At 33.9% G+C, this 13,073-nt stretch overlaps 1 protein-coding gene across 4 annotated transcripts in view; it reads left to right on the top strand.

Annotated features, from left to right (window-relative positions):
• METTL15 (methyltransferase 15, mitochondrial 12S rRNA N4-cytidine) overlaps window positions 1-12,365 on the top strand; it is a 191,469-nt gene extending 179,104 nt beyond the window's left edge. For 3 of the 4 annotated variants that reach the window (XM_036109505.2, XM_036109502.2, XM_036109503.2), the window contains exon 6: window positions 8,850-12,365. In XM_036109505.2, the coding sequence (XP_035965398.1) occupies window positions 8,850-9,295 (446 nt within the window). In that variant the 3' untranslated portion in view covers window positions 9,296-12,365. Of the gene's footprint in view, window positions 1-3,408; window positions 4,212-8,849 lie in introns of those variants that run through there. The other variant, XM_078058281.1, reaches the window with a different exon arrangement.
• Window positions 12,366-13,073: the final 708 nt, after the last annotated feature.

Genomic DNA, 13,073 nt, shown 5'->3' with positions numbered 1-13,073 from the left:
TTTCATGACATTATTTGAAAATTCAGTTCATGATGTTTTCTGTGACTAAAAAGATGCTCTTCATTTAGCCATTCTTTGATGTGACTGAGTATTATATTCTTCATATAGCCATCTAATGATGTGAATGAAACTGTAATAATGATCCTGGATTTTCATTCACTTATCCATTTATTTTTTTCCATTCATTATCTATTTATTATCTTTTCAACAAACATTTACTGAGTGTTTACTATAGTAGTTCTTAATCTTGGCTGCAATCAGAATCCTCTGTGAAGCTTTTTAAAAATAGTGATTACTGTGTAATAAACCCCTGAAACTGATTCCATAGGTCTGGACTGGGGCCAGGCATCTTTATTTTTTCAAAGGCTCCACAGGTGACTGATGTGCAGTCAAGGTTGAGAATCACAAGCTTCTCTGGTAAGTATGAGGGATATGAAGAGTGAACATGAAGTAGCTCCTATTCACAAGTCAAGGTACTGAGACAGACAAGTAAACTAGTAATTGCAGTAAAGTGTGACAAGTGCACACCTCTTCCCACTTAGAACTCATATACATTGGCCTAGTCCATTGGTAGACTAGAAAACACAAAAAAGGAGATTTTCTCTAAGCACCAAATCAAATGAATCTGTATTTTCTGTCTTACCTACTATGCCTTAATCAAATGAATTAGCCATACAAGATCTGTGACTAAAATCAGGAAATAGAATAATAGAGAGGACCAGTTTCTATCTCTGATAACAGAATATAGGATATGATAAAGAAGTGGAAGAAGAGAGAAGGGTTGCAAAACAGTAAGCTCCTCAAGGGCAAGGACCAGTTCTCATTAATATTTTTCTTCCTTTGGCCTAATTTAGAGTCTAGCAGATATTCCCACATGGTCTCTACTTACCTGGGAGAACTCTGTTCCTTGCTCTCTGACCAGTGACTTACACAAGCAAACCCATTTTTGCTACCTTACAGGCACATGACATTTACTGATTGTCTTTAAACTTTCTAATTCAGACAAAGACACCTTGCTTCCTTAATACGCCGGTGATGGGTATTAATACCCATATTGCATGGAGCACTGGGTGTTATATGCAAACAATGAATCATGGAACACTACATCAAAAACTAATGATGTACTGTATGGTGACTAACATAACATAATAAAACAAAATTTAAAAAAAAACACCTTGCTTAATCCTTGATAGTAGGATTGTCTTTTCTTGTCTTTTTCTCTATCTGTACCATTGCCAGTTGATGTTTTGTTTTTACTATTTTAATTTCCATTACCATATGCTGTTTAAATTTTTTTTTCTTTTTAATTTCATTTTATAAAATCTGTATTGTCAATCTTTCTTCCTATAAATTACAGAAACAAAAGTGCCAGTTTATAAAGGAAGGGTATCCCTGGAAATTGAACTTATCTAAAATAAGGCAGGATGTGTACTTTTGGTCCCCAGAGCAGCACCAAAAAGCTCCACAAAACATATTGCCCATCACAGTCCTTTATCGTCTTCTGGTCCATGAAGATGTGACTTGCAGAGTTGATAGGACCATACCTGGAAATCCTACCCAGGAAACCCATTGCACATAGTTCAGATTAGGATTCCCTAAACAAAAATTTAAAAAAGCCCCAGAAGAAAAGCTTTTCATGGTTTGGAGTTATCCTATTATCTTTAAGACCATTCCTAAATAAAATGGAAGCTCTTATTTTCTTTCTCCATTATATGACATTGGCAAGGCCTACTTAGACCTTATAAAGAAAAAATTGTCTGATCACAGTGGTGTTAATTTTTCAGCTGCAAATTCATATTCAGTGTGGATATATTTAAAGTGAATATTAATTATATAAACATGAAGTTGCATGATATAAAATATGAATAAATTCTCACTTTATGTGAAATACTTTGAAATAAAAACAGATCCCTTCAATTAAAAGAACTAGTCAGGAATCTCATAGTTTCACAGCTAGCTGGCTGAATGAATTATAAACTATAGTTCTGCCACAGGAAGGTGCCATTTTAGCTGGTAAAGAGAAATGCCTACCATACTTTGTTATGTCAAATGAACCAATGCTATTATTTTATTAGAATTTATATGGTGATTTCAGGTATTATTTTGTTATTTTAACATTTTCTATTTTCATTATTTTTTTAATTTAATTTAATTTTATTATGTTATGTTAGTCACCATACAATACATCATTAGTTGTTTTTTTTTTTTTTAAGATTTTATTTATTTATTTGACAGAGAGAAAGATAGCGAGAGCAGGAACACAAGCAGGGGGAGTGGGAGAGGGAGAAGCAGGCTTCCTGCCGAGCAGGGAGCCCGACGTGCGACTCGATCCCAGGACCCTGGGATCATGCTGAGCCAAAGGCAGACGCTTAATGACTGAGCCACCCAGGCGCCCCACATCATTAGTTTTTAATGTAGTGATCCATGAGTCATTGTTTTCATATAACACCCAGTGCTCCATGAAGTACGTGCCCTCCTTAATACCCATCACTGTGCTACCACTTCCCCCCACCCCCTTCCCCTCTAAAAACCTCAGTTTGTTTCTCGGAGTCCGTAGTCTTTCATGGTTCATCTCCCACTCTGATATCCCCCCCTTCATTTTTCCCTTCCTTCTCCTAATGTCCTCCATGCTGTTCCTTATGTTCCACAAATAAGTGAAACCCTATGATAATTGACTTTCTCTGCTTGATTTATTTCACTTAGCATAATCTCCTCCAGTCCTATCCAATGTGTTGATGTAGAAGTTGGGTATTTATCCTTTCTGATGGCTGAGTAATATTCCTTTGTATATATGGACCACATCTTCTTTATCCATTCCTCTGTTGAAGGGCATCTCTGCTCTTTTCCAGAGTTTGGCTATTGCAGACATTGCTGCTATGAACATTGAGGTGCATATGGCCCTTCTTTTCACTACATCTGTGTCTTTGGGGTAAATACCGAGTAGTGCAATTGCTGGGTCATAGGGTAGCTCTATTTTTAATTTTTTGAGGAACCTCCACACTGTTTTCCAAAGTGGCTGTACCAACTTGCATTCCCACCAACAGTGTAAGAGGGTTCCCCTTTCTCCACAACCTCTCCCAAATTGGTTGTTTCTTGCCTTTCAATTTTTGCCATTCTAACTGGTGTAAGGTGGTATCTCAATGTGGTTTTTATTTGAATTTCCCTGATGGCTAATGATGATGAACATTTTTTCATGTGTCTGTTAGCCATTTGTATGTCTTCTTTTGAGAAGTGTCTGTTCATGTCTTCTGCCCATTTTTTTGACTTGATTATTTGTTTTTTGGGTGTTGAGTTTGAGAAGTTCTTTATAGATCTTGGAAATCAGTGCTTTGTCTGTAGTGTCATTTGTAAGTATCTTCTCCCATTCTGTGGGTTGCCTCTTTGTTTTGTTGACTGTTTCCTTTGCAGTGCAGAAGCTTTTTATCTTGATGAAGTCCCAAAAAGACCCCAGATAGCCAAGGAAATGTTGAAAAAGAAAAACAAAGCTGAGGGCATCACATTGCCTGATTTCAAGCTTTATTACAAAGCAGTGATCACCAAGACAGCATGGTACTGGCACAAAAACAGACCTATAGACCAATGGAACAGAATAGAGAGCCCAGATATGGACCCTCAACTCTATGGTCAAATAATCTTCGACAAAACAGGAAAAAATATGCAATGGAAAAAAGGCAGTCTCTTCAATAAATGGTGCTGGGAAAATTGGACAGCTATATACAGAAGAATGAAACTCGACCATTCTCTAACACCATACACAAAGATAAACTCAAAATGGATGAAAGACCTCAATGTGAGACAGGAATCCATCAAGAGGAGAACATAGGCAGTAATCTCTTCAACATCGGCCACAGCAACCTCTTTCAAGATATATCTCCAAATGCTAGTGAAGCAAAAGCAAAAATGAACTTTTGGGACTTCATGAAGATATTTTCATTATTTTTTGAAAATATATTCATTGACAATATCAAGCAAATATTATTAAACTCTCTGCTTTTCTGTTATTTCATCAAATTGTTTAACATAAAGTCAGGTATGGCTAATTCAGTGCTGTTAATAACCACATCCTCAAATGTATATCTCTGAAATGTGATAAAATGTCAAGAATGCTAAGCAATTACCATGTTGAGCCATCCATTTAATATCTATAAAATATTAGAGATAATGTTATGAAACAAAATTTTAAAGCATTAAAGCAAAAACATGCTACATTATTTGATGCTTCTTGTGTTCCATGGATGTTTATGTCCTATTTTACATCAAAATACATGTAAATTGAAATTTATTTTATAATACATTTTTTCCTTGAGAAAATTAGTGTTGAATTATGCAAGGTTTAAATTATGCAAGTCTTTAGGAATACACCCTTCCTGAAGCATCCTCTAAATCCAAGCTCTAAAACATGAAGAGTTGTATATTTGTTCAGATTTTAGAATATTTTAAAATACATTTCCCAGTGACCAAAACTCTTTCTGTGGAGCATGGAGCGATTGAATAACAAATAGAAAAAAAGTTGACCTCCCTCTTTAGCTTTGACTTTGATATTTTGTTTCTGAGAGGCCTGCTTGTTAGAAGATAAATTCCCTAACGTCTAAACTAGCCTTTCAACAGAGTAGTTTTTGTGGATGAAAGAGTGAACCCATACCATGGATTTGGTTAACTTTAGACAGCCAGGTTCTCAGCTCCCTGGTAAAAGTATGGTATTATTTCTTTCTTTCTCTGATTGTTTCCAAGAAGATTAATCAAGTGTGTCTTAATGTACTACTGGACCTACAGGTTACTAAAATGTGAACTAAGGCACCAGCCTTGTATAATTTACTTTGCTGTAAGAAGCATGCCAATGAGACTTAAGTGCCAGGATTGCAGCCATACTTTCTGATCTTCATCCATAGAGAATCTGGACCACAAGGATTACATTTCTATGGGATAATATTCTCTAGGAACAAAAATTTTAAGACATGAGTAATCAAGCAAAAAAATTAAATAGAAAATTCCTTTATAAGTTCATTGAACATTATACTTTAATATATTTGTATGACAATGGAGTAAGTTTAAGGAAAATTATTGATTTATTTAAAAATCAACATTTTTTGTTTATCCTATTCTTGAAAACTAAATGGAGCTTGTCTGTTTTGATGTGCATATTTTAAAATGTAAATAGTATCATACATGCATCATTTTGTAATTTTCTTCTTTTACATATTGTAGATACATTAATCCCTTACCAGATACATGATTTGCAATTTTTTCTCCATTCTTTCGGTTGTCTTTTCACTTTCTTGATGGTGTCCTTTGAGTAACAAAATTAATTTTGATGATGTACAATTTTCTTTTGTTGCTTGTGATTTGGGTGTCATATCTAAGAATTTTTTTTGCCAAATTCAAAGTCATTAATGTTTATCCCTGTGTTTTCTTTCTAAGACATAATTCTAAGAATTTTATAGTTTTTGCTTTTACATTTATGTCTTTGATCCATTTTGAGTTAATTTTTCTATGTGATTTAACGGTCCAACTCCATTTTTTAGTATATGACTATCTATCTAGTAGTCCTAACATATTTGTTCAATTAACCATTCTTTCCCTATTGCATGGCTTTGACATTCTTGTCAAAAATCTGTTGCTCATGGGGCTTATTTCTGAGCTTTCAATTATATTCCATTGATCTCTATGTCCATTGTTGTACCAGCACCACACTGTCTCAATTACCATTGCTTTTTAGGAAGTTTTGAAATCCCTAAGTGTGAGTCCTCCTTCTTCATTCTCTTCCCTTCACCCCCCCGCCCCCCCGCCCCCCGGATCATTTTGGCTGTTCTGGGTCTCTTACAATTCCATATGAATTTTAGAATTAGCATGTCAATTTGTATTAAAAAAGTCAGCTGGGATCTGATAGAGATTGCATTGAATCTTAAACTAATTTGGAGGAGTATTGCCATCTTAAACAATTTTTTTTAAATATTGTTTGTAGCTTCCATAACATAAGGTTTACCTTTCTTTTGTTAACTTTATTCCTAAATATCTGATTCCTTTTGATGCCATTGTGAATGGAATTTTTTTAATTTTTTTTTGGATTGTTAATTATTAAGGATAGAAACACAGCTGATTTTTGCATGTTAATTTCATATACTGCTGCTTTGCTGAATCCATTTGTTAGTTCTCATAGGGTTTGTGTATATGTAATCTTTAGTGTTTTCTACGTATAAGATCCTGTCCTCTGTAAACAGAGATAATTTTACTTCCTTTCCAGTTTTGATGCCTTTTAGTTCTTTTTCTTGTCTGATTGCTCTGACTAGAACTTTCAGTACTGTGTTGAATAGAAGTGGTGAAGATGGGTATTCTTGTTTTGTTCATGATCTTCAAGGAGAAGCTTTTAGTCTTTCATCATTAAGTATAATATTAGCTTTGGGTTCTCATATATGAGCTTCATTATGCTGAGGTACTTTCCTTCTATTCCTAGTTCTTGAGTATTTTTATCATGAAAGGGTGTTGAATTTTTTCAAATGCTTTTTCTGCATCATTTGACATAATCATGTGGGGTTTTTTCCTTCATTCTGTCAATGTGACATATTAGATTGATCAATTTTCATTTGTTGAACCATGACCATCCCACTTGGTCATGGCATATAATCCTTTTAATATGCTGCTGAATTCAGTTTGCTAGTATTTTGTTGAGGATTTTAATGTTTAGATTCATAAGAGATATTGATCTGTAATTTTCTTGTGATGCCTTTGGTTTTAGTTTCATAGTAATACTGGGCTCATAAAGTAATTTGAGAAGTGTTCTCTTTTCTTCAATTTTTTGGAAGCATTTGTGAAGTAATGTTTTTAATTATTTGAATGTTTGGCAGAATTCAGCAGTGAGGCCGTCTGGGCCTGGACTTTTCTTTGTGGGTTGCTTTTGATTACTGATTCAATCCTTTCACTTGTAATAGTTCTATTCAGATTATCTATTTCTTCCTGGGTCAGTTTCAGTAGTTTGTTTCTTTCTAGGATTTAGCAGTTCTAGTGGATGTGTAGTGATATTTCATTGTGGTTTTAATTGGCATTTTTATGACTAATGATGATGAACATCTTTACATATGTTTATTGACTATATATCTTTTGTAAAGTGTTTGTTCAAATTTTTGAACATAGGTGGTTTGGCTTCTTATTAAGTTGTGAGATTTCCTTACATATTCTGGATAAGAGTTTTGTCAGATATATATTTTAGGTTTAGTGTTTACTCTTACGTCTGTGATCCATTTTATATTAAGTTTTGTGTACAGTGTGCAGTAAGAGTTGAAGTTCATCTTCTTTTATGATAATCAACTTTCATTGAAAATCTGTTCTTTCTCCATTGAACTAACTTAACAACTTGGTCAAAAATCAATTGCTTTTATAAATGTGTGTCTTTTTCGGAGATGTCCAAATTTTGATAATTATGTTATTTGGTGCATTTGCATTTACAGTTGTATTTTCCTGCTATATTGACCTTTTTCTCAATAAGAAATGTTTCTCTTTGGGTCTAGGAGTTCTCCTTTTTAAAGGTTTGTTTTTTCTAATATTAATATGATCTCTCTTTTTTATGCTTCTGTCTTTATGGCATATCTTTTCACAGCCTTTTGCTTACTTTTACTTTTATTTGCATTTTTATATTTAAAGTACATTTCTATACATTTCTGTAGACAATGTATAGTTAGGTCCTGCTATTCTTCAGTCAGATAATCTCATTTATATTGGAGTATTTAATACATTTATACTTAATGTAATTATTGATATATTTGATTTTATTGTCTGCCATTTTACTATTTGTCTTCTCTGTCTAATTTCTGTTTTCTTGTTCTGTTCTGCTGTCTTTTATGTTAAGCAATATTTTTTGTGTACTATTTTTATTCTCTGAGTTTATTAGCTTTATTTCTTTGCATTACTTTTATTGATTGCTCTAGGGACCACAATATGCAACTTTAACTTCCAGTACAACATATGAATCTTGCAAAAATATAGCTCCATTTACCCACTCTAATCCTTTGCACAAATCAATACCTATTTTATAATGTATATAAATGTAAAAAATATTGTTATAATTTCACTTAAAGAGTCCTGTCTTTTGAAGAAATTAAGAGAAGAACCCATATGTAGAGAGGTATATGGATATCTTATAGATGTATCTATAATCTCTTTTTCTGTATATGCAAGTTATCATCTGGTGTCATTTTATTTCAGCATGAAGTGTTTCCTTTAGCATTCCTTGAATGCAGACATATTAGCAATGAATTCTCTCATTTTTTATTTATTTGAAAATGTCTTTGAACCTTTAATTCTGAAGAATAGTTTTAGATAGCCTTCTTGGAAGACAGATTTTTTCCCTCAACAATTTGAATGTTATTCCAGTATTGTATAGCTTCCATTGTCCTCATGAGAAAATAACTGTTAATCATATTTTTGTTCTCCTTTATGTATTTCTTTATTGTAGTCAAGATTTTTCTGATTATCTTTAGGTTGTCGTAGTTTGATTATGATGCACCTAAATGCAGTTTTCTCTTCTTTATTCTATTTGTAGTTCACTGAGCTTCTTGTATCAGTGAGTTAATATTTTTCACCCAAGTTGGGAAGTTTTTTAATCACTAATATTTGTCTGCCTCTTTCTCTACTTGTTTGACTCCAGTTACTGTTATGAGTTATGAAAGCTGTTTCTGACACAATAGTTTAAATCTTGATCGGATGCTTGGAAATAAAATGGAAGAATGAATGAAATGCCACAATTTTCTAATGAAACGTAGTTCCTTAAATATATACACACACAACCCAGTAAATTTACGGTAGAAAATATTAATTTTTCCTGTCCTCTTTTCCTGTTTTTAAAAATCTATTCGTAGGTGCATTTCCTCCATCTGCTGTTTTTGCACGGAAAGACTTGCTACAACGATCTACCCATATTGCTACCAAGACTTTCCAAGCTTTTCGAATATTTGTGAACAATGAACTCAATGAACTTTACACAGGACTGAAGACAGCTCAGAAGTTTCTGAGACCTGGTGGCCGCCTTGTTGCCCTCTCCTTCCATTCATTAGAGGATCGCATTGTCAAACGATTCCTGCTTGGGATAAGCATGACAGAAAGGTTTAACCTAAGTGCTAGACAGAAAGTGAAACAAGGATCGCAACTGGGTTCAGGTCATGAAAACAAGGAAGGGGCCTCTATAGGCAGGGCCCCTTTAATGTGGGAACTGATACACAAAAAAGCACTTACTCCAGAAGATCAGGATGTACAGGATAACCCCAGAGCACGCTCAGCCAAGCTTAGAGCAGCCATCAAATTATGAGAAAGAAAGTTTTCATCATTTGATCCTTCAAGTTTTCCCTTCACAGTTTGTCTTTTTTTTCATGTGATATTACTTGATCAACTTAATATAAGAAAGTATGAGATATATCTATCTATCTAAAGAGATGTACTATATATGTGTCGAAATTGAGGGTATTTACCATTTTTTTCCTCAGAAAGAAAATGTCAGAAATATTAGCATGACACAGAAAGTTCAAGGAGCAGCAGCATGTCAAAACTGGAAAAATGTGTTTATCTGAGCATTATATTTAACTTCTGAAATGCAGTCCTTTCTCTAATCAGGAAATCTTTTAAAAAGAAGAAGAGTACTATGTGTATTTATCTAAATATGTAAGCTCAAGCTGTCAAAAGAGAGAGATTATAATTGTATCTGCATGCTCTAAATTCTGAATTTAGATATTCAAATTTGCAACAGACTTTCTGTGGATCAAATAATTAATGATCATGGAAGAAATTTTAATTTCTGTTTGGGAATAATTTAGTAGTACTATAGTCTTCTTAAATATAGATATTATGCAAATTTTAAATTTTCAAGTATTATTTTTAAAATGCATCATACTGTTAAATGTCACTTTTGAAATTATAGTGTTCATTGTTTCAAAGGGATTTTATAATATGATATATGCCATTTTATCACATTGCAAAGTAAAAATGTAGGATTGCTCCAATAGCTATCATAGAGAATGTTTCATGAAACTTATATTTAAAGTAAATTATGTTTATTTTAATATCCCAGAATGCCTTTGATGCATAATAAAATCTGTCATCATTTGAATCCTGCATTTTTTAATTGGGCTATTCAAAATAATTCAACCAAGTCTATTTGAAATAGAAAAGTATATGAAAAAGATATTAAAATGATTGTGCCCCTAATGTTTTTACCTACCCAAAAGTAACTATAATAGTAAAATGTTTATTTAGGAGACATTCACTTGGTAAAGGATTCTTTAACGTATTGAGATTGATTCATGATTCACATATCAACTTTTTATATGTAAATATGCATTTCTAATTTTTTCAGTTATTCCGCAAGTACTAACTAGGCAGAGAAACAAAGGTGAATAAAATACACATACCTTACAGTACTTGTCCTATGGAGTTTAAGTCTAGTGGAGAAGAGTAATGGTAGTTAAATAATCACAAAAATTAATATAAAATTAACGCAGTGGTAAAAGCTACAAAGAAGCAATACTGGGTACTGCAAGAACATCTAGTAGGGATTTCACTTACTGAAGGAAAACGGGTCTGACCTTGTGATGCTTGAATTATGACTTGAAGGATGAATAAGAGATATAATTAGTCAAAGGGTACATTGGCATGTTGATAAAAAGTACATATAAATGATGGCTTTCTTAAGTGATTATCCCTAAAATCATATTTATACTATTAATATGCTTAGTAAACTATTCAAATATAGGAAAAATTCATCTTCCTCAATCATGTTGACAGATGCTGAATTGGTGAGTACAAGTGAATAAAATATCAACATAAGTATTGGCAAAGGATAAGAATGAAATACTCGAATTCACTGTAGATTTACTTTATCTACCTCTGTAATATTTAATTTAAGTTCTCAAGCTTGTTTGCCGCTTTATAGGTTTTATTCAAATCTGGGCAATTATGCAGTGGAATTAATTTCTAATTGTGCAGAATTAGAAAATATTGTAGGGAGCAGTGTCCTCAAATTAGAAAAAAATGAACCTACCTACCTTGTTCCTCTGAATCTTTCCTGAAAAAATGTTTGTTTCTCTTGCATATAAGTCATAATTGTGAATGAGAAAGATTCCCAAAGGTACGTTCCCATCCAAGTATCTGGTTAGAAAATAAGAGATCACACTGTTATATTCAACAATGATTTACCTATTTCATCTGTCATTTTTGGATCCTGTATAGTATGGGGATTTTTTCTTTAATGTTAAATGGAAAGTGACTGCACCAGGTTGAATAGTATTTCCCCCCCAAAAATTCATGTCCTTCTCAGAAGGACATATGATCACTACAGATGTAGGTAGTTCAGCTGAAGTCATACCGGAGCAAAGCAGGCCCTTAATCCAATATGTGTGGTGACCTTATAAGAAGAGAAGAGAGGGGCGCCTGGGTGGCTCAGTCAGCTAAGCATCTGTCTTCGGCTCAGAACATGATCCTGGAGTCCCAGAATTGAGCCTTGCGTTGGGCTCCCCGCTCAGCAGGGAGTCTGCTTCTCCCTGGCCCTCCTCCCTCTCATGCTCTCTCTCTTTCTCTCTCTCTCAAATAAATAAATAAAATCTTTAAAAAAGAAGAAGAGAAGAGAAACAGAGATGCAGGGAAGAATGGCACATGAAGATAAAAGCAGACATTAGAATGATACATCCTATAAGCCAGGGGACACCAAGGATTGCTGGCAACCATTAAAAGCTAGGAGAGAAGCGTGGAAGAGATTCTCCCTCAGTTTTAAGTAGGAGCCAACAACTTTGCTGACACCTTGATTTCAGACCTTCCGACTCCAGAACCATGACAGAACATATTTCTGTTGTTGAAAGCCACCCAATGTGTGGTAATTTGTTACAGCAGCCCTGGGAGTCTAATACCGTGATAGAAAAAAATCTTGACTATGCATGAAAAAAATCCTTTCTTAAATAAACACAAAATCGTTTTAAAATGTTGTAATGTAAGGGGCGCCTGGGTGGCTCAGTCGTTAGGTGTCTGCCTTCGGCTCAGGTCATGATCCTAGGGTCCTGGGATCGGCCCCGCATCGGACTCCCTGCTCAACGGGAAGCCTGCTTCTCCCTCTCCCACTCCCCCTGCTTGTGTTCCCTCTCTCGCTGTGTCTCTGTCAAATAAATAAATAAAATTTTCAAAAAAAAAAATGTTTAAAATGTTGTAATGTAAAAATAGAGGAATTATTTTCTGTAATTAGGCTGTTTACCACAATCATTCTTGCCTGCTTCTTGGTCTTTACATGAATGAGTTTTAAATGGTTAATGCTGGAAAATGTTTTTGTGAAATCCAAACAATACATACAGAAATAAACACTGATTATTAAAATGAATGTGTATTTCTTTTCCAATAAAATATAATGAATATAAAACAAGCAATTGTTTTACATTTCTGAATTTCTTTTTTTTTTTTTTTTAAGATTTTATTTATTTATTTGACAGAGACACAGCGGGAGAGGGAACACAAGCAGGGGGAATGGGAGAGGGAGAAGCAGGCTTCCTGTGGAGCAGGGAGCCCGATGCGGGACTCGATCCCAGGACCCTGGGATCATGACCTGAGCCGAAGGCAGACGCTCAACTACTGAGCCAGGTGCCCCCATTTCTGAATTTCTTATCGACTGCTTTCTACCAGCCATTTTAATATAGCATCAATACCATTGTGTAGTACATCAGTTCTTAAGAGGTTTTAGTTCATTGCTTATTAAGAAATAAAATTAAATAACTGCACACAGTTTTTAGTTGATATCTCTATTTTATATTCATTTTGTTTTAAATATTGTATATTACTGTATAATCTTTGGAGTTTCTCAGGTCTTTTGGGATACATGAATTGTATCTATCTCTTTTCTATTTCATGTAATACATGGTATGTGATTTGTGCTTAAAGTCATTTATATTGTATTATTTATTATGTTGCAACCAATAGCTTATAAGAGAATACAGTATGCTTAAGTAGGTTTTTTGTATATCTTAAAATTCACTTGCAAGCATTTGAAAATCATATTTTCTTTAGTCTTTGCAGGGTATTACATATCTTCAAAGGTTTATAAAATTCTTTTTTCT

Source organism: Halichoerus grypus, chromosome 11 (assembly GCF_964656455.1).
Source record: "Halichoerus grypus chromosome 11, mHalGry1.hap1.1, whole genome shotgun sequence".
In the NCBI taxonomy this organism is placed as follows: domain Eukaryota; kingdom Metazoa; phylum Chordata; class Mammalia; order Carnivora; family Phocidae; genus Halichoerus; species Halichoerus grypus.
This window is presented reverse-complemented; position numbering and strand designations above follow the sequence as displayed.